This window comes from Halichoeres trimaculatus, unplaced genomic scaffold (genome assembly GCF_033239565.1).
Source record: "Halichoeres trimaculatus isolate MK-OKI-2021-1 unplaced genomic scaffold, fHalTri1.1 fHalTri1_scaffold_23, whole genome shotgun sequence".
In the NCBI taxonomy this organism is placed as follows: Eukaryota; Metazoa; Chordata; class Actinopteri; order Labriformes; family Labridae; genus Halichoeres; species Halichoeres trimaculatus.
The window spans coordinates 12,940,994-12,966,183 of NW_027437201.1; the positions used below are offsets into that span (position 1 = coordinate 12,940,994).

The window sequence follows — 25,190 nt, forward strand, 5'->3', positions numbered from 1 at the left end:
CTTGGCCACTAGATGGAAGCATAGGAGAAAGATTGGGACATTGAACGTAACAGAAAAATAACTTTTTGTGACATTACATTTTTAAAATCCTGTATCATTGATTCCAACTGAAGAGAATGGTTCTGTTATGAAAGTTGTCTACTTTCACACTTTTTCCGTCTAATTTCATCTCTTTTCGTCGTCCCCTCTCTGCTTCACGCACGCGGTGGCAGCACGAGCTCACGCGCTGTTATTGAAGGTAATTATACCCCCGTGACCCGCCTTCATTTCCCCTCTTCCTCCTCCACCATCACCACCACCGGGACCTGGAAATACGCGCAGCCCTGCCCAGTGAGAGCTGCAGTGATGGGGCGGTGAGGATGCCAGAGCACGGCTGTCCCCTCCAGACTTTTTATGACATTCCTGAACTTCACGTTTAATCTCTTTTTAATTTTAACATCTGTGTGATTTAACCTGTCCGCTGCCATGCTGCGGGTCGCTGTACAATCGGCAAAAAATCTGCCTAAAAAGACAGTTGGAAGTCCTGATCCTATCGTCTCCGTGGTCTTTAAAGGTAAGTCTTATTTTGAAAGCTTTTATGAAGTTTTTCTTTGTTCAGCCTGAAGTTGAAAACAGTGGAAAGTTCTCTGTAAGGGGTTGATTAAAGGAAAAGGGCATTTTATAATGACGTCACTTACGAACCTTCTCATTTAATATTTTCCTCTTCACTTTTCTTCTCTTTTTTGTTGTTGTGCATGACCTGGCACAGCCTAATCCTTGTGATGTTGCCCCTTATAATGTCTGCAAAGTTTAATAGCATTAAGTTATTGCACAATTTTAGATTCCTTCAACATGTCACAGCATTTCCAAACTGCAAACACAACCTGGCAGGTACCTTGTTTGAACCTGTGCTGTGCACATAAAAAAGTAGCTTCAGCTACTTTATTAAAATGATATCAGAGACAGTTTGATGTAGAAGATAAAGGGTGGTGTTAGCCTTTGGAGAGGAAACAACCCTTGGCAATCAGCCCTGGTCGCCCTCAGCTGTTTTCATTGTCATCATCATCATCACCATCAACAGGTGTGGCAGCTTCTCTCTTTTCCTGCTTCCCTGTTAAGGCTTAAACACAGAACCATGCAACAATATCCCTTTCATTATCAAGTTCACAAAGAGCGTCTAAAAGATGTAAATTTGGTCTGTGAATGTTGATGAGATAAATTGATTTCACTTTCAGATGAAAAGAAGAAAACGAAATCAGTTGACAGCGAGGTGAATCCTGTGTGGAATGAGGTAAACAACCCTGACACAAACACACACTCTGATCTTCGCCTTTGATTGAGGATCAAATGTAAATTAAATCAGCTGCAAAGTAATGCAGTGATAATGAATTTAATCCCTTCATATATGTGCCTGTTTGAATTACACTGATAGACTTCACGTGTTAAATGTATTGCTGGTCTGTCATATGACTGTCACAGTATACATTTACCATATCAGTAGATGATGTGGCTGTGCTACAGTATGTGAATGTAGGGCTTCAGTTTGTCCCCGACGTTAAAATATAGTTTTGCTTCTCTTCTGCTGAAGCGTTGTATCTAAAGGGCTGTTTCTCCCCATCTCGTCTTCCAGGTGCTTGATTTCGACCTAAAGGGCGCCCCACTGGAGTCCAACTCTTTCATAGATGTGGTTGTGAAAGACTACGAGACCATTGGGAAAAATAAGTAAGTCCCTGTTAGCTTTGGCTTTGTGCAGCAGAGGGATTGCAGTGATGAAAGAGGAGCTGTGTGTGCCTCTCCTTTCTGAACCACAGAGCAAATAACGCTTGTTCGAACATGGCTTTTCTGGGGTAAAAGTCTGCTCGACTTGGAAGAGGTGTGTGTTGGGTTTTTGGTTGTGCTGATGAAAGGTTTCTGATTTTGATTGTCAACATGTAACTTAGGGGACAGGGGCCTCTGAGGTCTGCAAAATAGTTATTTGTCTACACCACGCCCACTCACAAGGATATGTATCATTATCAGCAGGCACACAGTGACACACAGGGTAAATAAGATTCATAGTAACTCAGTGTTTGAGTTGAGTGTCTGGCTGCTGCTGCTGCCCCCTCACACCCTGCTTGCCATGCTGGGACTTGCAGAGCTGTGTGGGATGACTGGCTCTGATTGGGCAACAATGGATGGATGAATCGCTGTTTGTCTTTTTCTCCCTCTCTCTTTATGGGAAACGTGTAGCAGTGTTTCACTCCAAGCAGGAAATGCTTTACTTGGCTAGTTTTCCAAACATTTTTCTTGTACTGCATTTTCATCCATGTATACAAAGTTACTCCAAAGCAGCTAAGAGGCTGTTGTATCCAAATAAAGCCTGAATCACATCTGGGAGCGATCTACTCCAACCACAAAGAATGTTTCCTCGACATCACTAATTACAGCGATCAAAGTTGTGTCTGTTGTAAAAAAAACAATCGTTAAAAAGTGTCTCTATCATGATTAATCTCTAAAACAGCTCAAACTGGTATAATTTTTCCTCAGTGAAATGCTTTGCTCTGTAAAAGTTTGCTCCTGCATGGGACAGTCATAGCTGTGGGAGGAGCTGCTTCCAGCTCATGAGTCCACGCTTAATTGAGTAAAGTTTTCCACTGGGCTGGCCCGTCTGACACACTCCCTAAAGATCCACACAGAGGGAGCAGAAAGAGGACGTCCCTCCTCATGAAAAATACTTAAACAGCTGCTGTTGTGGGTAATCCTGGTCGTTGTGGCAACTGCATGAGGAACAAAAAAAGGGGCAGTCTGTGTTTTTTTTTCTGATAGAATTAGATTTTTGAGAGGAATCAGAAGATCATTGGTAAGAGGAACAACATCCTTATAATTAAGTCTGCCTCCAGTCAGTTTGACTTGTTCAATCATGGACATTCCCCTCATGTCTGTTCTGTAGTTTAAAGGGCTACAGCTGTCCTGCTTGTGTTTAGCCTTGAGATGGGGTACTAAACCCCAACTGTGGTTTAAGATAAACGCTACCATCAGCATACTAAGAATATGAATTTTGATATTCTGATATTTTACTGATGCTGATTTGTAGATGAAGTTAATCCGATTGGATTTGAAAGTCGTCTTCATCAAAATATATTTACAAGCTAAAGTCGAAATCTTTACCTGGTGTTTTGAATTTTATCCAACAAATAAAAGAATTTTCAAAAAAAGCAAACAAAAACTAACAACTATCAAAAGAAATGACAGAGAAATGACAATAATTAGCACTAAGATATCATTTTTCTGTCAGACTATAATAAAGCATGGATATTTTTCTTGAAAGAGTAAAAAAAGATGCACTTTTCTGTTGCCAGAGATGACACATGAATTGAGCTTTGATGATGTAAAATTATCCTCTGGGAAACATGAACATCTGTTGGGTTTTTGCAGCGATCATTGTCGTCATTGCTGGAATATTTAAGTCCCAAAGCTCAACCTCACAGTGGTGCCAGATGAGGAAGTAGAGCCCGACCGATATGGGATTTTTGGGGCCGATACTGGGGGCAAAAAAAGCCGATATCCAATACATCGGCCAATATCCGATATATGATGATATGTATACTGTACTATACTGATATGTATAATAAATTCATTGATATACACAGGATATATACTGTATATAATCACAAATCATTATAATACCCATATGATTCAAGACAGAGACAGAACACTATTAAATTAAAACAAGGAACTTCAATTATAAATCTGTCAACATAAGAACTGTAGAGCAAACTAATGATAAATGCGGTAAGACCAAGCTGTAAACACAATACTAAATAAAGAAGTCAAACTGTAAAAACCCAAATAAATAAGTCAAACTTTAAACACAGTAAGTAGAAAAAAAAAATGTAAAGACACAATGAGCAACTTACACAACGTTAAAACGCCGTATTATAGTCTTACATTAGATTATGGTGGACGTGTAAATTAACTACCATCTATCTCTGTTTATCTCACACAGAAACAACTAACACCATGTTAAAACATCATTCTATAGTCTTACATTAGATAATGATGGACAGAGGGGGCGGGCACTCAGGCAGTGTGCAGCCCAACACACTGACACACAGGAACAGGAGCGACAGAATCTCAGTGGAGCAAAATTATTTTGTAATCGGCTACAGTTTGGTCGATGTTGATTAATCGGTGACAGGCATATTCGGCCCGATTAATCGGTCAGGCTTTAATGAGGAGACAGAGGACGAACAGCATCAGCGGGGCACATCCTCTGGGGGACCATGAACGTCCGAACAAGATTTCGTGATAGTTTGGGCAGAAGCTGTTGAGATATTTATAAGTTAGTACAGTTACATTCACAGAAACTGTCATTTTCTGTACAAACTAGTTAAAACAAACTTTTAACTTCTCTTCTTAATCACCTGTACATGTCACTGCCACAGAGATTATGTATTCTACAAATTTTGTAATGACAGTAACTTGAGGAAAACATCAGGCTTCATAACAGGTCTTAAAACTTTAAGGCAACATTGGGCCTCATTCACTAACACGCATTCTCACAAATATATGCTTAAACCGTGCGTACAAACGTTTAAAGCACAAATCTGTGATACATCTATATTCTTACTGAATTTATTCGTACACTGCGAAAAAACGTCAAACTGAATGCATGGCATGTTTAATCTACTTCAAGTAAAAGAAAAAAGCCTTGAATATAATTTAAAAAACTGTGAATCTTGAATTAGATACTTAGTTTACAATTATATAACAATGTAAATATTAAATGTCACATTTTTAATGTTAACTTAATCGTCTGTCAGTTTAGAATTCTTCTGATTGACTAAAAAAGGGAAGGTGATTAAAACAAAATGGGTTGGTACGCACGTGTCGTGAATCTGACGGTGATTTTAAGCAGCAGGGTAAGAACATTTCTATGTGTTTATTAGTGAATGAGTCCCAATGTGTGGTTGAATTACAGCAACACTTTCTGCCCTTTCAAACATTTTAACTGCGTCTGTGTCAGATGTGTCTGGAGTGGTTAAAATAGGGTCAGACTCAGGTTAAAACTGTTCTGCGAAAGAGACCCAACAAGTATTTGATACAAACCTCAGAGTCTGAATTCATTTCCTGTCTTCTACAGAATCAGACAGGAGGGGTTTTTATTAAAGTGCACTATCTGCTTTCAGAAACTTTGAATCAGAGGCAAATGTTAACACCTCGGTAAAAGATCTGGGATGAGCTGTGTGATCACACGGATCCATCCATCGATCTAAGATGGATCCACAAGGCCCCACCAATTCTCTACTGTCTGTCACCCCACCAGTTACCAACAGCTCTAAGTTAAGACTCAGCCAGCTGTGGTGGGACATTTCCCAGTGACTCATCCTGTTTTGGTCACTGCAGTGTGTGTTTGCAGGGAAAACAATGAGAAAATTTGACAGTCAAAGCTCGACCTCTACATCCTGCTCAAAACACATACAGTGCTGAGCTGTATTAACTCTAAAATTTGGAAGATGTCTGGCATAGTGTTCCTTGTTTTCACGGTTTAATGTGTGACTTAATCTCTTTTTTATTTCAACGTTATGAAAATTCAGTGAAGCTGCAACAGGATTTGCAATATTTTAGATAGCTAAGAAAGAGCAGCTTCGTGTCTGCACCCTGCAACAAAGGCACAGTTCTGTTCAGTTTTGGGGAGAGGAAGTTTGGCAGTGCCGCAACTCCCCTCCACCCTCAGCCAGATCTTACTCTAAGCCAAGGTTTAACTAAGTATTAATGTTGTTCACAAGCTAATCTCTGTGTCATTTCTGATCCTGCATACCAGGTTTATAGAGTCACTGACTCCCTGGAGTCTCTGTGTCAGCCTCCGCTCATTCAGCCAAAAGCATTCTCTGTCATTTCACTCTCTGTTTAACCTCTCTGAGAGTTTATGTAGGAGATTCAAGGAGTCTCCCAAATTATGGATGTTCCTCACATTTTTTCCCCACATTAATTTTTCCCTCCACACTAGCAAAATGTTATTAGAGAGGTGGAAAAAAATCTCACTTGGAATATCCCGACAGAGTAAGTTTCAAACAGTCAGTTTCAGCTGAGTCTGTAGTGATATCATTTCAATGTCATGTCCATTGTGAGTAATTTTTTCTGTCTTGGGAAAATCCCTCCTCTCAGGAACGCCGCCAAAAAATGTAATAAGTCCACTAAGGACAAATGTATTGTGGTTTTCTAAACCTGCAACTTTGGATACAAAACAATAAAATCTATTTAATTCACCTGAACAGGCACTGAGATGCCAACTTCTTTGTAAACGTGTTGCCCAAAATGATGGAAACACCTGTCACAGCATGTATCACATGGCTGTTGTCTCATGCTGTATTAGTTTTACTGGATGAAATGGCTGCCAGTTTATGATTCGCTTGTGCTTATTGGGAAATATCTATAATATTTTTATGAATATTTGTGTTTTGATGGTACTGTCTACAGGGGAAGGCAAGGCAACACAATATATTTTTTTAAGTTAAAATAGAAATATTCAGTTTGTTTGAGTTATCTAAGCCAAAGATCAATGAAACACGCTGTCTGTGAATCACTGTCCGGTAGCTTCTGTGCACTGTTGACTGTGCGCTGCCTCACGGGCTGCGTTTTATTTGTATGAGCAGGCTGGGTTTGTTAGCTCTTGGTGGTGACCTTCAATATTCTTCTTTTGTGGACGTCACTTCATAGAGCTCACACAGCTTTGACTTCCTGTGTGGTCTGTAGGTAGCTTTAGTTTTGCAGAGCTTAACATATTGACCTGGAGTCCATTTTCCTCACTGTGGTTGGGAGGCTCAGATGCTGTAATGTCATAGATCTTATGAACACGCGGTCATTTCATCAAAAGTTGATAAATGAACAGTGGACAGGTATAACCCTAACCCTAACCCTAACCGAGGTCATATTTCACTTATCCCCACATATTTGATAACCTGTAATCTACAACTAAAGCTAACATTCAGCCAACTTCTGGTCAACCAACTAACTTCTGGTGTCTAATTTTCTTTTCTGTGCTCTTTCCACAGATTTCTTGGCTCAACCAAAATCTCTTTGAGAGACCTCGCCTCAGGTCAAATGAGATCTCTGCCATCCAAAAATGTTCCCCTGGCCAATGAAAATGGACAGAATATGGGGGTATGGTTTCTTTTTATGTGAAGTCAGATATTTATCCTCCCTTTGAAAAGAAAGAACGAGCAGTATTTCCTTTTCTTTCCAGGCTACAATCGACCTTGTGGTCAGCTATGATCCTCCGGCCAATGGTGCCCCGAACCCTCAGGACTCGGGCGACACCACAGTGGATGCTGGTATGTTTGTGCATCTCTGACGTTTACTTGTTGGATTAATTTCAATCAGAGGCTTTTTATGTATCTGCTTGTCTGCTGATTAGGTGGTGGTGATGAGGGTGATGGCACTCAGCCTGATGGGGTCCAGGGTGGCTCTGCAGCTCCGCTGTCCCCAGGTCAGTCTGTTAACCTCCGTAGGCGGCTGGCCAGGGGACAGAACCGCCATCGACTCGTCAACAAGCCCCAGGACTTCCAGGTCAGTTGACGGTGTTTCTATGGACAGGATACATAATCATAAAACAGGATCATCCCTGAAACTGTACTTTCCTTAGAGATTGTTTTTCTTAAAGTGGGAATTCCACTACACTCATTAGGTCTTTATCAATCCATTAACAAACACAAACAGTCTGAAATAAGACATTTGTTATATTTGCAAATATACAATGAAGTGTATTCGTTTAAACTGATGTTTTTATGATTCCCTAGTACAATAACTTTATATATTTCAGTTTTTGGATGTTTCTGCTTGAAAATAAACAAAGTCTAATTGTTTGCATTCATTGCATAACAGTTAAAAGCTATCACAGGTTACCTCTGAGTGGCTATTTTCATGTTTTGTAATCCTTTGATAAGATTAAATATGTCTGGGTCAAAGAAAAAAATAGTTTTGATTTCTGCGCAAGTTACACCAAGGTGCTTAAAGTTCTTACTTTAAAGCCTTAAAGTGCTGTTTCCAGCTTATTTTTCATGTCATCTTTTTTCCTAATTAAAGTCTAGGATAGACTTGGTTAAAGCCTCAGTGATGAGTTTAAAGATGTTGAGGAACACACGGAAATCTAACAGTTATTCCAGTACATCAGGGGTCTCAAACTCACAGCCTGCAAAATGTATACGGCACAACACTTGATGTCACTTTGTAGTGAAATCTGGCTCGTCATGTTCATGTCTCAGTCCACTATTGGGAAACATCCAATTTTGGATTTGAACCTGAGTGCAACATAATCCTCACATGAACCTTAATGGAAAAAAACAAACATTAGGCACGCTGACAGCTACAGAAAGAGCTGTCAATGCAACAAAAATGTCCTCCCTCAAAGCAAATGTGGCCCCGTTGTCTGAGAAGAAGTGCTCTCAGGTGTCTGACAGCAATCCAAATATAACTGTAAAATAATTAATGTTGAGAAGTACAGGTGTTGGAACAGTTGAAAGTAGTTTTTTTTTTTTGTTGGACATCTAAAGTGGCCCCCTTGTGATAAGATGGCATGCTCAGGTAATTTGAGTCAGAGACCCCAGCTCTACATGACCTTCAAAAGAAACCAGTACCCCAAAGACAAACCACTTCCCTATACATACCTGTAGGTCAATGCGTCACTCTGCAAAGCTTCACCAGTATTGATGGTGGCAGTGTGACCTCTTTCAAGGTCAGATCCCCTGTTTCTGAACGTTTTCTGCTTTCTCTTTCCAGGCAGCTCCAAGCATTTTATGTTAAATTGAAGCTGTTACAATACAGCAGCTGCTATTAATCTTTCAGAATCATTAAAAGGAAAAAGACAGAGAAGATGTAAGAGGGGGATGATGTTTGGCTGATAAAGAGTACACCAATCACAGGGCTTGCTGCTCACATCATTTTTATGCACAGTTTTTTGGGAGGTTGTGCATACCAAGCTGCATGCGTAGGTTTCATAGTATGAACAGGGTTATGCAGACCTGTAGCACAAAAAATCGTTTACACAATTAAATTCCATATTCAAGCATTCCTGCAAAATTTTCTGTTTATTTGGAACATCCAAACATTGAACTGAATGGACCTGAACTGTTTGTTTTCTTTTGCTTCCCTAAACTTCACTAATACTGTGTGTTTCTTTCAGATCCGCATCCGGATTATTGAGGCTCGTCAGTTGCCTGGTAACAACATTAAACCAGTGGTAAAGGTCAGTGTGTGTGATGACACCCACAGGACGAGAATCAAGAGAGGAAACAACCCTTACTTTGATGAGGTACTTTCACTTGACTCTTCAAATTTTGAGTCTTGAATCAATTTGACATGGTTTCGATTATTAAATCCTCCAAAAAGAACAAGTTTGTCCTCAGGGGCTACAGTTTCAATAAGTTCCTTGTGTTCTCATAAGATCTTTTTCCTTGATTTGTTTTTATAGATGTTCTTCTATAACGTCCATATGCTGCCGTCAGACCTCTTTGACAAGTACATCAGCTTCAGGGTCAGTGCACAGACATCTGTTATAAGGCCACAACTCAAGTTTTAAAACCTGTGTACCATCATTGATCTGCTGCTCTCTTATCTTCAGATTTATAACTCCTACTCACTGAGGGCTGACAGTCTCATGGGAGAATTCAAGGTATCAGGAGTTATCACACTGACGTGTTTGTGTAAAGGCTATTTAAAGAGTCTGATGAATGCCTCTGAGTCTGACTGCTCTTTTTTTCTCTCACACAGTTGGATGTTGGGTACGTGTATGATGAACCAGGTAAGCTGGTCACAAACCACAGATTTGTTTGTCATTTACATTCTGCTCACAGGATGCTGTTGTTTGGAATGTGGGGGGACAGACTATTATTTTTACATTCTGTCATTTGTTGGGACTAAAACCCTCGTTACTCAAAGTCGCTGTGAAGGTGAATGTCATTTCACTTCCTGTTAATGACTGTTCATGTGTGTACTTCCCACTGTAGCTCACTGTGTCATAAGGAAGTGGCTCCTACTGAACGATCCAGATGACTCCAACTCTGGGGCTAGAGGCTACCTCAAAGTCAGCCTCTTTGTCGTGGGGACTGGTGATGAGCCTCCGGTATGACTGGCAGTCTACAGCCCTGGTTGCTTCTGCTCTTTCATATAAATATGATGTTTAAGCTTCTTGCTGCTTTTCAAAGACACTTCTCTTCTCATCATCTGTCCATTAGGTGGAAAAGAGGGAGGCAGATGACGATCAAGATGACATCGAGAGCAATCTACTGCTGCCGGCTGGTGTGACGCTGCGTTGGGCCACGCTGTCACTGAAGGTGTTCAGAGCTGAGGACGTCCCCCAGAGTAAGAGGAACACTCTTATTGTTAAACATGCATCTTCAATCATCATCATGTGAAGTCTGAAGAGATAGTGTATGCTGAATGACTGTTTATGAAAAGTAGATTCCTTATAGGGTTGAGAAGGGGAAGAGTTTGGGCTCACCCTGAAGTTCATCACTGCCTGCCAACAGCTGGCTATCTATCTGAATACTTTAAATGAGTTTATTTCTCCTTGCAGTGGATGACGCCTTCATTCAGACCATGAAAGAAATCTTTGGAGGAGATGAAAACAAGAAGAACCTGGTTGATCCCTTTTTAGAGGCTCGCTTTGCTGGCAAAAAGGTCTCAAACTATTTTTCTTACTTAATTCCCAGTTTTGAAATGTTTGCATGCTGGAATTACAAAATCTTTCTGGAAGAGAAGTCCTAACGTTAAGTTTGATGTTTCTCCAGCTGTGTACTCAGATCATTGAGAAAAACGCGAACCCTGAGTGGAACCAAGTGCTGAACCTTCAGGTCAAGGTACATCAGGATTTCTGTTTTGACTTGACAAACAGCAGAAATATAAAAGAAGCAACAAACTGTATTTTTCTCTAAGGCTTTTTCTTTAAACTTGTGTTGCATTCTTGTAGTTCCCCTCCATGTGTGAGCGTGTCAAGCTGACAGTCTTTGATTGGTAAGTCAAACACCAACAGCTTAAACCAAAGAGACCTTATTGAGAGTTGTTCAAATGTGCTTCAACTACTTGCTGTATAGTCAGCAGAGCATTAATCTCTGCGTATTTTGGTGCCAAATCACCAACCACTTGAGAATAATGCTGCAGCCGATGATTCATGCACTGCAGGCCTCTCCCTTCCCCTCAGTTACATGCTCTGGGATCCTGTTGGCAGCGTACTGCAGCTGATATTTGTTATTGTGTGTTACCAAGTGAAAGATCAGCTGGATAACGCTGGTTTCAGGAAAGCTGGAGGGAAATCTGTGTGAGTGGAAAGGTTAGGAAAACTGAGTGTGCCTCTGAAGGTGTTGAAAACACGCTGGAGAGCTCAAGGCTGCATTGTTGAGAGAGGTTCTTATCTCTGCTATCTGGCTTTAAAAGACAACTTTTTGACTAAATCATGAGCTCATTTTGAAATGTTTGTTACAAAAGGTCATGCGAACATTTTTAACCAATAGTAATAACAGTAATAAACCAACATATCAAAGTTTTGTCATCATCACATAAACGTTAAAAATTATTTTGTTGCTATAAATTCATAACCTCATCACCCTGCATCCTGTCAGACATTGTTCTGGGCAAAGAAAAGCCCATTATAAACAAGATCTGTATTCACCACAGTGGGTACTCATGGGAAATGTAGTCTTTATTGTCTTCATCCCGGAAAAACACTTCAGACTTTGTCCAAAGAGGTCACCAGACTCCAAACAACATGCCAACTCATCACAGCGCCTGTAATCACATAAGTCAGTGCGGTGAGAAGCAGTGTGACACTTGAGGTGTGTGTGTGTTTTTCAGGGATCGTGTGACAGGAAATGATGCTGTTGGCACAACATACCTGAACCTGGCCAAGATAGCGTCTTCTGGTGGAGAGATTGAAGGTATTAATGATTTCAAGCACAAAACAGAAAAGCAGCCAAGTTTCAAAACAGACGAGTCAGAGTGCATTTAAAAAAGATCCATGCATTTCTTTAATTTTTACTTGACTTCTTTCCTTTTGAATTAACTTCTTATTAAGTATTTGAAATGTCCTTTCTTTTCTGGAATAGAGGAACATGCAGGAAATGAGGAAATACCATCATACGAAGGTTCATCCGCACTCTGTGTGTCTTTGTTTTTGCATGACATGTTAGCATCAAGCATGTTGTGCTCACTAGTTTTGCTAGTTCTCCATATGTTTGTGCTACAAAGCTTCATTGTGCTCTTCTTACATTTGCATTTATCTACATGTAACTGTTAACTTGTTCTGTCATTGTAGCGCCTTATTATGCTAACCCAGCATTCACTGCTTCCACCCAAACGTGTCACCGCCTCCAATGCAGCATCACAGAAACTAACATCAAAGCTTTGCTCAGTTTGTCTTTAATCTGGCTATAAAGATGTGTAATTCATGTCCGATCTCTCCACAGCAAACACAGGGCAGGCTGAAGTGGGGTTCCTGCCTGTTTTCGGGCCCTGCTATGTCAATCTTTACGGTAGTCCTCGAGAGTTCACCGGCCTGCCTGACCCCTATGAAGACCTCAACTACGGCAAGGTAACGAAGACTCTCAGGATTAAAATTCCTTTTTAATTTGAATCATTTTTAAATTTTAAAATAATATGTTTCATTTTTTATTGTGTATTATTTTCACAGGGGGAGGGAGTGGCGTACAGGGGCAGGATCCTGGTTGAGCTTTCCACTAAACTGGAGGGCAAAGAAGACAAAGCAGTCGACAGTATCAACAACGATGACATCCTTGTTGTTCAGGTTTGTGGCTGTTGACAACAGAAACTTCTTGTAATTGTCTCCTAATCTATAAAAAAAATCTGTATATGCAATAAAAGTAGTATCCAGTTGCTGAAGCATCTTCTTCCCCTCTACCTATCTTTTCTTTACATTAGAAGTACCAAAGGAGAAGGAAGTACTGCCTGTGTGCCGTCTTCCACAGCGCCTCTATGATACAGGAGCCAGGGGAGCCAATCCAGTTTGAGGTCAGCATCGGCAACTACGGCAACAAATTGGACGCCACCTGCAAACCGCTGGCCTCCACCACTCAGTACAGCTGTGCAGTGTTTGATGGTAAGTGAGGGAGCTGATGTTTCATGTGATCTGTGGATACATACAGTATCTAAGGCTGTGTTTTCTAACCATTCCTCTGTGAACATTTTGTAGGTAACCACTATTATTACCTGCCATGGGCGGACATAAAGCCTGTAGTTGTCGTTACCTCATTCTGGGAAGACATCAGCCACCGCCTGGACTCCGCCAACATCATCCTCTACATCACCCACCGCCTGGTAAAACTGCATCAGCCCCTTTTGGTTCTCAAAAACTGAAAATAATTGCTCCAGTGTGGACCTGAGTTTATAATTGTTGCTCTATTAGCAGGCATCAAAGTCTGCATGTTGAATGTTTGAAACGTGCGTTTAAATGGCCAGCGTTTGAAATGAGGGCCTCATCCTCACCCTTATTATTATTTTGTTGTTGTTGCAGCAATCCAACCTGGAGGCATTTAAAGTTGGCATCTTGGCAAAAGTGCCCGACAGCGAGCTGGTGGAGGTGTGGCTGAAGCTGCTCACTCAGCTGATTGAAGACTTAGAAAGGTAAAAAAAAAAAGGAGATGTGATGCTAAAAATACAGGCCAATTTAAAGAAGTAGGGGTTATTTGTTAATTTACGCATGAAAAACTGTAAAGGCATCATAAATGATCATAAAGGTAGGCAAAGATAGATGGGAAATCTGACATACAGCGAAGGGTTGAAGTCATGGGTCATACTAGTAATCTTTATTGACTCTTAAATGTTATCTTAATCTAATTTTGTCTCTGGACTCGTACAGTTACCCCATGCCTGAGCTGGAGGGACGCTCCAACCTAACCTCTCTGGATGTCCAGATCAAGAAGCTGCGAGACAGCGGTTTGAAGAACATCAGGGAGGGAGCCAGACGTATGAGAGAGGAGGCCAGAGAGATCAGGGAGACCCTGTCTGATTTAGAGTCCTGGGCTGAAAAGCTCCAAGTGATGGCTGAGGAGGTTGGTACATGAAGGAACACTCTGAGATTTACTCTTCGTGAAGAAAAATGACCACAGTACTGTTTATCATTTCTTTTCATTGCTTTTATTCTAATATTTTCCTGTCTCTGTGTCCAGCCTCAGAACAGCATGCCTGATGTGATCATCTGGATGTTACGCGGAGAGAAGAGGGTCGCCTACTCTCGCATCCCTGCAAACCAGATTCTGTACTCCACATACAGCGAGCAGGCCTGTGGCCAGCACTGTGGCCAAATGCAGACCATCTTTTTACAGGTACACAAACAGGACAGGTCTGAAACTCCACCAACACCATGAGGTGCTTTGGATTTGTCAGATACCTGGGATACAGTCATGTACTTAAACGCACAGTTATGTGATTTTATTTTGTTCCCCGTAGTACCCCATGGACAAGAACAAAGGTCTGAAGGTGCCGGTTCAGCTTAGAGTCAACATGTGGCTCGGTTTGTCTGCTCATGAGAAGAAGTTCAACTCATACTCAGAGGGAACCTTCAGTGTGTTCGCTGAAATGGTACATTACTTCAGAACAAAAAAAGCTCTCTCTTTAAAAGTTTATCCATGTTCATGAACTGTAGATGCTCAATTTCATGGGAGCTGTAAAAGTCTCATACACATCATATGTTCTTGCTATAACAGTACGAGAACCAGGCCCAGGTGTTTGGGAACTGGGGAACCACAGGACTGGTGGGGCGCCACAAATTCTCTGACGTCACAGGCAAGTTGAAGCTGAAACGGGAGTACTTCATGCCGCCTAGAGGATGGGAGTGGGAAGAGGACTGGTTCATCGACCCTGAGAAAGCGTGAGTGAGAGCAGAAACCATTTCTCTTTTCAAAAATGAAAAAACATCTAAAACCAGAGTGAGATGTGTGATCAGCTTGACTTGGTTTTAATTTTAGCTATTAGAGGGCTGTTGGTTACTTCAGGGCGTATACACGTGTTTTAAAATTCAAAGAGCCCACATTCAGCACAGGAAGAGGGCTTTGTCGGCTCTCCACTGTTTACATTCCCCTCATACCATAGACCATGACTGTTTAAAAAAAGTACCAGACTGCCCATACTGCCATGACTCCTAGTCATCATGCAGGATTATTATGTTTGCCATAAAAACATCATTAGTGTGGTTTCAATACTGGTTGAAATGGACTGCTTTATATCTGCTCTGATACATGAAGAGTAAAACTGATAATAAAGGAAACATGATTTGTAAAAAGCACTTTCATGTGTCATAGGTCTATTAATCAAAAATTGCTAAAAAGAAAGTAAAAACTTTGCAGCGGCTTGTTTTTAATATAATCGTGACTGGGTTATAGTCAGTCAGGTTCCTCCCAGCATGTAAACACAGTTGCTGTTAAAACTAAACCTTGCACTCATGCTGCAAAAACGTCATCAGACAAAACTTTGGCTTCCATTTCTGTCAGTGTAACATGACAAGCTGCCAGTAGTGGGCGCCAAATTCACACACAGCCTCAAAATACCATCAACAGGATGCAGTTTGACAGTAATGTCTTGATTTAATTGGAAAAGTGATTCTCAGTCCCACAAACAGTTACAAGGCTCCAGTTATGTTTATATTTACTTAAAATTCATTTTTGTGTATGTTTGACTTATTTCAGCCTGTTAACGGAGGCAGATGCAGGACACACTGAGTTCATGGATGAAGTATTCCAAAATGAGACTCGTTTCCCAGGCGGGGAGTGGAAATCTGCTTCTGAGCCCTTCACTGACGTGGTGAGAGAAACACACACTTCACAATCTCTGTCATATACAAGCTAAAACCCCCATCAATCTTTTTCTTTCTCCTCATTATGGGCCGGATTCACAAAGGGTTATGCAGCTTTTGTGAAAATGAGCCAAAAAGACATCATCTAATTCTCAAAGCATGAACTAAGCAGGGATGCCAAATTGTGATTTTCAGCAGTATTTGCTATTTTCAGTAAAAAAAAAATCAACTAAATAAAAAAAAAAAAAAAAAAAACAAAAAACAGGCATTTCTTGATTAACAAAATTCATAGTTGTAGAATTTCTTGCTGTGTGAGTCACAACCTGTGTATGACTCCAAACATTAGCCATGTAGGTCATGTTTTTTTATGTAAAAATACACAAGGGTCATTAAAAAAATAACAATAATAATAATAGGGAAAATAGTAATTTTGTCCTCTATGGAATTAGAAGAAGAGGAAGTGGAAAGTGGGAATTTTGCAACTTTATAATCACAGAATTGAAAAAAAAATATTGTGACGTTTTCCCAATTTTTTCATTTTCGTTCAAATAATCTGCTATTAGGTCTAACATGGGTTTCTGCTCCATTCTTTTGCCTGTTAAAGCATGTTTGGCCTTGTCACTAAAACCAAAATGAGATCAGACTTCTCATCTTCACTGCAAAAAACTTAATCTTATCAAGTGTTTTTGTCTTTTTTTAAGTAAAAATTGTCTTATTATACTCGATATGAGCTACTTTCAACTTATCAATCCAGAAAAATGTCTTGTTTCGAGTTATCAGAGTACAAAAATAAGGTTTGAATCGCTTATAACCTGTAAAAAAAAATCTGCCAATGGAACAAGAAAAAATTGCTTGAAAATTTCCTTGGGACTAGAACAATGTCTTAATACAAGTAACTTTTCTCTTGTTCCATTGGCAGATTTTTTTACTGGTTACGAGCAATTCAGACCACATTTTTGTCCTTAGATAACTTTAAACAAGACATGTTTCTGGATTGGTCATGTGAATTTGGCTCATATTGAGTCTAAAAAGGAATTTTCTACTGAAAATAAGACAAAAACACTTGATAAGATTTCAGTTTTTGCAGTGTTGTCTGCATGTTGGGTCCAGGGTTGCTTGATCTGACTGACAGTTTACCAGCCTAATCAAAGCGTAGATCCTACTCACCTCAGTACAAATCAGCCCAAATCTCAACTTCTCCAGAAAGTCATGTTAAAACCCCAAAACTATCACATGTGTATTAAAGAACACGCTATAAGCACATCACTGAACTAAAGAGTAGGGATCACCTTAGCATGAACTAGCCGCTACAATTTAGTCAGTCACACACAGTGTATGCAGAACAGTACAGCAGAGCAGCATATAAATGGCTTTCATTTGAACTGAGGACTGTTGAAAACTAACAACTATGTAATCTATGTAATCTGAGCAACATAATCAAATTTGATCAAATTCAAGTCTTCTGTTTGAATTTCTACAGTTTTATAAATTCCAAAAAAACGTCTACTTTAGATAGTTTTTCAATAAATTTTAATTATTCATGGGATCTTGTACAATGTATTGTCTTTATTATGAGGATAAAGTAGATTTTGTGGCTCTGGAATGACTTCAATCAAGGTGAGATGAGGCAAAATGGCTCCTTTGATAATAAAGGTTGCAGACCCTTGCACTATACTAGCTGCAAAACTTTGTGGGGTTTTTGCACCTGAATATCATCAGGGAGATCATTTCAACCTTATGTTCCACTTTTAGGAGACAAAGGTTTTCCACCAAAGTTGAAATATAGTGACATGGCAACATGATTTCCAAAAAATACCTAAACTGTACAGAACAAACCTACAACTCACACACTTTGAAATGAGGCACGTTCAGGAAATGAAAGAAATGTGACGTTTTCTGGTGCAGTCAACTTGATCGGTTGTTTTTGTGCTGTGCAGAATGGAGAGAAGAGTCGTAACCCTGGAGAGTTTGACTGTCCTCCTGGTTGGGTGTGGGAGGACGAATGGACCGTGGATGACAACAGAGCTGTGGATGATCAAGGTGGAAACAAAAACCAGAAAAATAGAAAATTCCAGCAGTTTAAAAAGCTGTGAAGGCACAGAAACCACAAACATTGTTGGATGATATTTATTAAACTCGTGATTCTAAACCAGATTTACAAATTTGACACGTCTTTGCATCTCAACTATTATGAAACAAAAACATGACGTCTGTGTGAACTCCACAGGCTGGGAGTACGGAGTCACCATTCCTCCAGACGACAAGCCTCGCTCCTGGGTCCCTGCTGAGAAAGTGTACCACGTCCATCGCAGGAGACGACTGGTTCGGCCCCGCAGGAGAGCGGCCGTCCCTGCAGGAGGGGCTCAGGTCAGCAAAGATAAGCTGTGTATATTGAGAAAGCTAATTTTCTAAAACACAGCGCTGTCTCAGTTATTTTGACGAGACTTGCACTCTTTGCTTTTGCGCCACAGCGAAGGGACCTGGGTGACCCTGAGGGCTGGGAGTTCTCGTCTCTGATTGGCTGGAAGTTTCACAGAAAGGAGCGATCATCAGATACGTTCCGTCGGAGGCGGTGGCGGCGAAAGATGGCACCAGAGGACCGGCTTGGAGCTTCTGCCATCTTCCAGCTAGAGGGAGCGTTGGTGAGTCAAAAAGGAAAGACATTCATTGATCTGAGTCTCATGAATATGAATCCTCACAGCCTGAACCATCAAAGCGTGACTTTACAGCTTCTGCGCACGTGAAAACACTCAGGGAGGGGCTGGTACAAAAGCATGAACCGGATCTGATCGCGCTGAGTCATCTAATATTCTCAAATATTGACTTGTGTATTTAACACGTCCAGAGTGGCATGATGTGTGTTTTTATTGTCAGTGTGTGTGACGCATGAACAAGCAGAGCTCTGAGATGTCTGCTCTGGTTAACTCCACAGGGCGTCGATACTGAGGAGAAGGAGAAAGGCTCAAAGGCAGATGCCTCCAAGATGTTTGGTGCAAACACACCCACTGTGTCCTGCTCTTTTGACAGTGAGTCAGAGCAAAGTGACAAAAATGTGTAGAGACACACAAACAAAGGAAGATGATGATTTTTTATTTCTTCTCTGCAGGGTCATACCTGTACCATCTCCGTGTCTACGTCTATCAGGCACGGAACCTCGCATCCATGGACAAAGACAGCTTCTCTGGTGAGAGTCTTTGACTCAACTGTTGTCTGGATGAGTTGAAATAGATGCCCTTTGATGGTATGGAAACCTTAGTCCTCAAACAGCTCTTCTCTTTCGTCCACAGATCCGTACGCTCACATCTCTTTCCTTCACATCAGTAAGACGACAGAGAAGCTCCAAGCAACGTTGAACCCAACCTGGGACCAAACTCTGATCTTTAACGATGTGGAGATTTACGGAGACCCCCGTAATGTTGCTCTACGCCCACCTGAGGTTGTTCTGGAGTTCTACGACCACGATCAAGTGGTAGGCCTGGGGAAGGGGGTGCTCTTGGGAGATACAGGATTTTTCACAAACATAATCCAGAGACATTCTCTGTAAACGACACCTCTCCGTCTGCTGCACAGGGAAAAGACGAGCTGCTTGGTCGCAGTGTTTGCTCGCCAATGGTGAAGCTGAAGGCAGGCACGGATCAGACACCCAAGCTGCTGTGGCACCCAGTGATCCAGAAAGGTCTGAAGGCAGGGGAGGCTCTGGTGGCTGCTGAACTCATCCTCAAAGACAAGGTTTGTCTTGGAATGACATACGGTCTGCTTTCACCTTTTTAAAAACACAACTGGTGAGTTTTACATGCCTCAGGTAGAGGTATTCATCATATTCTCCTGTCTCTGATTTGTAGTCCACAGAGGCTGATCTTCCCCTGGTTCCTCCAAAGAGAGCCGAGAACCTCTACATGGTCCCTCAGGGCATCAGGCCTGTGGTGCAGCTCACTGCCGTAGAGGTAACACACCAGCTTGACCACTGTCACTGCTTCACCTCATGTCTCTGAATCCATCTTACCTGTGTGTATCCGCGTCCCTCAGATCCTAGCGTGGGGCCTCAGGAACATGAAGCCGTTTCAGCTGGCGGCAGTGTCCTCACCCAGCCTGGTGGTGGAGTGTGGTGGGCAGAGGGTGGAGTCGGCCGTCATCAAGAACATGAAGAAGAGCCCCAACTTTCCCAGCTCTGTGCTCTTCATCAAAGTGGTAATGAGAAGTTGGTGGGGAGGAAATCTGAGCTCAAACAGATATTCCACTGAGCTGTGATCTAATAACGATATATTTGTTGTCTTGTCAAGCTCCTCCCAAAGGATGAGATGTACACGCCTCCCATCGTCATAAAGGTGATCGACCATCGCCCGTTCGGTAGGAAGCCTGTGGTGGGTCAGTGCACCATCACGACGCTGGAGGATTTCAGATGTGACCCCTATGTCATCTCTGCAGAGGGCGCCATGTCATCAAAAAGTAAGTCAGCGTGCAAAAAAAGTGCAAATGTGTAGATATTTGAAGACAAACACCTTGCTCTGATGTTTACAGTGGCTCTGATGATGGCGTCACCTTTGAAACACGTCTCCATCAACATGGACGAATCCAGACCCCTGCTGGAGGCCAAGGTAAGCTCCATCTTCAAACTTCAAGAGCTGCGACTCCCAATAACTGTTGAGTCTCCTCCCGTAAACAAACATTTAGTCTGTCACTAAGAAGTGCATAATTTGACTCAAGTTCGAGCCAAATTTGACAGACTTCTGACACATGCCTCTGGCTTCCAGTTCATGTACAGCATGTCAGCTGCTGTCAACAAACTGGCTTCCCCTCCCTCCTACTTTGTATGTATGATTACACGTGATAGCTTTCCAAGTTCACTGCGCAGCACCAACGAGTGACGGCTGACATTGCGTAATCGAGCACGCTACAGCAAGCTTCACAAAGCCTCAGAGTGTTCGCACGGCATGGCACGGTTAATTGTGACTTTACTTAATTTAACGAGCACATTCATAATTTCTTTCACGAACAGAGGTGTAACATGTTAAGATTTCTACCACTTTTTGTATCATTACTCAATAAGAAATAATTGGTGATTATGGGAGCCCCCTACAGGCTTAGTGATGTATTACAAGTGTATATTTTGCAAACTCCCGTATGTTACATCCTTGTTCGTTTGTTTCCAATCGAAATCATTTTCTTCTCTCTCATTCTCTTTTCTATGTGTTTCCTGTTTGTATGTTGTTGTTTTTGCCTTGATGTTAATGCTGTTGGGGGTTCTTCTCACTTCTCTTGTTTTTTTTTCTTTTGTTGCGTCGTCTTTCTCCAAAGATTGTGGAGAAGGTGAGAATATCATACAGAATATGATTAAATCTCTTTTCTTATTTCCAATCTGGATTGCTGTGTTAACAATGAGTAACATGAAATAATTTGCTCAGGAAAAAGAAACTGTTGATTGGTGGAGTAAATTCTACGCATCAACTGGAGATCAGGAGAAATGTGGCCCGTACCTCAAAAAGGGATACGACACCCTGAAAGTGAGTGTTTCCTCAAAGACTTATTCACTCATTGAACTGTTTCTCCAGAGCTTGACTTGTGTGTGATTGTGACCTCAGGTGTATGACTGTGAGCTGGAGGACGTCCCAGATTTCAAAGGGCTGACGGATTTCTGCAACACCTTCAAACTGCAGAGAGGCAAGAATGAAAACGGAGATGAAGACCCAACCGTGGTCGGAGAGCTGAAGGTAGTTTGTTACCTCATGCCGCTTCTTCAGATGCTCTCAAACATCATGAGACGGATGAACCTGAGCCGTGTTTCCTGTCCTGCAGGGTTCTTTTAAGGTCTACCCTTTGCCAGACGACCCAGGAGTTGCTCCTCCTCCACGACAGTTCAGAGAGCTGCCAGAGAGCGGACCTCAGGAGTGTCTGGTCAGGATTTATGTGATCCGAGGAATCGATCTGCAGCCCAAAGACAATAATGGCAGAGTGAGAATACATCTGGTTTTTACCAACAATAACAACCAGCAGATTTGAGCACATATGAAAAAAGGTCTGCATTCCTGCTTGGTGTTTATGTCCTCTCTTCTGCTCAGTGTGATCCATACATAAAGATTTCCCTGGGGAGGAACACGATTGACGACAGAGACCATTATCTACCCAACACCACCAACCCGGTGTTTGGAAAGTGAGCCTTTTGAATGTGTAGACATGATAAGTCATACACAATCCCATCCTTAAAATCGAGACGATTCTTGACTCTAAACCGTGTTTCCCTTCAGGATGTTTGAGATGACGTGTTTCCTGCCTCAGGACAAAGACCTGAAAATCTCTGTTTACGACCACGATCTCCTGAGTCGAGACGAAAAGGTCGGCGAGACTGTGATTGACCTGGAGAACCGCTTCCTCTCCAGATACAACTCCTACTGCGGCCTGCCCCAGAGCTACTGCACGTAAGGGGAAACCTGGCCCGATCTCAGAGAGATGGACAGAGTAGTTATCCATGGTAACCTGAAAGAAAGATCAACTTTTGAATCTCTTTCCCTTTCACTTAGCTCTGGTATTAACCAGTGGCGGGACCAGATGAAGCCATCTGAGATCCTGGAGAACCTGGCCCGTCTAAAGGGTCTGTCCAAACCCAGGACTGAGGACAACGGCACATCTCTCACCTTCAACGGGAAAGAGTACACGCTGGCTCAGTTTGGTAATGTCATGTTCAAAACGTTTCATCCAAGGCAACTTTAAATCTACCTGACACCAAAAGTGAAGCAAAATGACCGGACGTCGAAGGCGGGATCATTTTAATCTATTTCATCATTTTAAAGAGGGATCTTAACGTGGTCATGTATTATCATCTAGGGACCAAACGTGTCATTATAGCCAGGATAAAGTTACAATCTAACTGAAACTGAAGTTTACACCAAGGCTCCCATTTATTAACGGAAACATATCCCCTCATTTAACTTTTATTCTCCAGAAACCAACAAAGAGATTCATCAGCACTTGGGCCCGCCCCGGGAACGCATCTGTCTGCACGTGCTCAGAAAACAAGGACTGGTCCCAGAACACGTGGAGTCCAGGACCCTTTACAGCACCTTCCAGCCCACCCTCTCTCAGGTAACATCTCATACACACTCAACCTTTACATGTCTAAATCCACTCAGCTATCTTTGGTTTATAAAAAGTGTCTTATTTTAATTTAGGGAACCCTTCAAATGTGGGTGGATGTTTTCCCCAAAAGCATCGGCCCCCCTGGACCCCCGTTTGATGTCACACCTCGCAAACCTAAGAAGTAAGTTCAGTAGCTCCGTCTCTGCTCATTTTGTGATGTCAGTCTGTTAACACTGGCTGTGGATGTTCAGGTTCATCCTGCGTGCTGTCATCTGGAACACCACAGACGTCACTTTAGACGAGACGAGCATCACAGGAGAGCACATGAGTGACATCTACGTCAAAGGGTGGGGCAGAAGAATTATCCTCTACTTTATTCATTAACATTTAGCTTAATGTGATCAGGTTACTGTGGACGCTCACTCTTGTTGTCTTCTTCACCAGCTGGATGCCCGGCATGGAGGAGAACAAACAGAAAACAGACGTCCACTACAGGTCTCTAGATGGAGACGGAAACTTCAACTGGAGATTCCTCTTTGACTTTGAGTTCCTGCCTGCTGAGCAGCTCTGCCTTGTGTCCAAGAAGGTGGGCAAATAAAATAACTCACAAAAATAAAAAAAAGTGTGAATTGTTGATCATGTTGTTTTTCTTCCAACAGGAGAGCTTTTGGAGTCTTGACAAAACAGAGTTCAGGATCCCGCCCAAGCTGATCGTTCAGATATGGGATAACGACAAGTTCTCATTGGACGATTACCTCGGCACACTGGAGCTGGATTTGCGTAAACTGGTCCCTCCTGCTAAGACCCCTGAGAAGTGTTCATTAGAGATGATGGATGACGTGCAGATAGGCGTCCCAGAAAAAGCAGAGAACGCCAAGTCTCTGTTCGCTCAGCAGTCAGTGAGAGGCTGGTGGCCCTGCTCGACCGAGCAGGACGGGAAGAAAGTCCTGGGGGTACGTCTGAGGAGAACGTACACACACAGATAAACTGACACCCCTGATTTGTTCGCTCATTCGCTCATTGTGTGAACTCGTCTTTGGTCATCAGGGCAAAGTGGAGATGACGTTGGAGATTGTGAGTGAAACTGACGCTGATGAGAGACCAGCAGGAAAAGGGCGAGACGAACCCAACATGAACCCGAAACTGGATCTTCCTAAGTAAGACCCCACAAAACAACTTCAACATTCTTTACATTAAATCTCTTAAAACATATCAAACCTCAAACTGTGGTAAAAATCTGGAAAAGTCAAGGTTGCAGGTAACATGATGAATAAATTCTTCCATCAGACGACCAGAGACGTCTTTCTTCTGGTTCACCAACCCGTGTAAGACCATGAAGTTCATCGTGTGGAGAAGGTTTAGATGCCTCTTCATCACGCTCATCATCCTCATCATAGTGGTTCTCTTCCTGGCCATCCTGTTGTACTCTTTACCGGTAAGAGAACTTTGGTAGTTGGAGGTGAAATCTCGTGACCCAGCTTGTTGAACCCCAATGGGATAAAGATTCTCACAGATGCAGATCATTTTTTATCATATTTTAGTTTTCTGTGTTGAATGACAGTTAAGGTTTCCCTTCCTAATTTATTTATTCCTTTTCCTTTGTTTTTCCCAGAACTACATCTCCATGAAGATAGTGCAACCATTTAATCCACGCTAAACAGAAAAGGAGCAGAGGAACTGTAAAGGACGGTTAGAAACACCCACAGGATCACTCCTGCCAAATCATCTCATCATTTTATTTTATTTTTTAAACGCCTTTGGTATTTTATAAGTTCAGCTAAAGCGGGCTGGGTGTTTGCACATTTGCACTTCATCAGCACATTTCACAATTAACATTAACTGTTTATCTGCACTGCTAAATGTGACGTGAGCACCTGTGATGTTTCTAAACCACTGTTTGTAAACACTCACTCACACACACTTTGTACTTTAAAATGTGGTTCAACAGTCCTTGACTTTACACATCAGTTTTAATTGTTGGTGAAAGTTTGCATTAATGAAACTTTGGGATTTTTAAGGATAAATGTATGAGACACATTTTCTTAGATGACACGTTTGAGTAAGGTTTTTCTAAAATTATGCCACCCACGTTTAAGAGATAAATAACAGTTTAATTCTAAAGGACTGTTGGACATTACTACATTTAAATGCACTCAGATTTTTATTTTACCGGTCACTCCGTTATCCTGCCAAAGCCCTGTTTTTATGTTTGTGTATTGTTCTACTTTTTACAAAGCTTTTAAATTAAATATATTGAAACTTTTAAAGATTTGTTGAGAAAAATCATTTAGTAGAGCTAGAGTAGTTTGAACTTTTTACTCACCAGTGTCAAGAATGTGTCTCTTTCACTCAATACCCAACG

The 25,190-nt window shown here is 41.7% G+C and overlaps 2 protein-coding genes across 5 annotated transcripts in view; one reads left to right on the plus strand and one right to left on the minus strand.

Annotated features, from left to right (window-relative positions):
• The window catches only part of LOC141785461 (cilia- and flagella-associated protein 337), an 18,326-nt gene extending 17,859 nt beyond the window's left edge, over window positions 1-467 (minus strand). Inside the window, 1 exon segment of the mRNA XM_074663789.1 lies at window positions 454-467. Coding sequence (XP_074519890.1) covers window positions 454-467 — 14 coding nt within the window.
• LOC141785419 (myoferlin-like) lies at window positions 132-25,048 on the plus strand. 4 transcript variants are annotated; one of them, XM_074663743.1, is made up of 53 exons: window positions 132-553; window positions 1,215-1,270; window positions 1,610-1,701; window positions 7,014-7,122; window positions 7,205-7,292; window positions 7,376-7,527; window positions 9,140-9,268; window positions 9,428-9,490; window positions 9,578-9,628; window positions 9,727-9,757; window positions 9,963-10,078; window positions 10,191-10,317; window positions 10,532-10,635; window positions 10,746-10,814; window positions 10,925-10,968; window positions 11,806-11,888; window positions 12,057-12,095; window positions 12,417-12,541; window positions 12,641-12,754; window positions 12,889-13,066; window positions 13,160-13,284; window positions 13,481-13,590; window positions 13,826-14,018; window positions 14,136-14,291; window positions 14,416-14,547; window positions 14,673-14,836; window positions 15,651-15,765; window positions 17,695-17,797; window positions 17,985-18,124; window positions 18,229-18,399; window positions 18,690-18,783; window positions 18,864-18,941; window positions 19,045-19,226; window positions 19,328-19,486; window positions 19,600-19,701; window positions 19,784-19,945; window positions 20,038-20,203; window positions 20,276-20,352; window positions 21,053-21,064; window positions 21,160-21,258; window positions 21,337-21,465; window positions 21,551-21,706; window positions 21,814-21,905; window positions 22,000-22,170; window positions 22,273-22,421; window positions 22,695-22,834; window positions 22,921-23,009; window positions 23,080-23,175; window positions 23,273-23,414; window positions 23,488-23,781; window positions 23,876-23,985; window positions 24,116-24,263; window positions 24,441-25,048. In XM_074663743.1, the coding sequence occupies exons 1-53, from the start codon at window positions 466-468 to the stop codon at window positions 24,483-24,485; spliced, it is 6,159 nt and encodes a 2,052-aa protein (XP_074519844.1). In that variant the 5' UTR covers window positions 132-465; the 3' UTR covers window positions 24,486-25,048. The 4 variants fall into 4 exon arrangements, with proteins under 4 accessions (XP_074519844.1, XP_074519845.1, XP_074519846.1 ...); XM_074663744.1 differs by lacking the exon at window positions 21,053-21,064; XM_074663745.1 differs by lacking the exon at window positions 12,057-12,095 and having other exon boundaries at window positions 133-553.
• The last annotated feature ends 142 nt before the right edge of the window (window positions 25,049-25,190 follow it).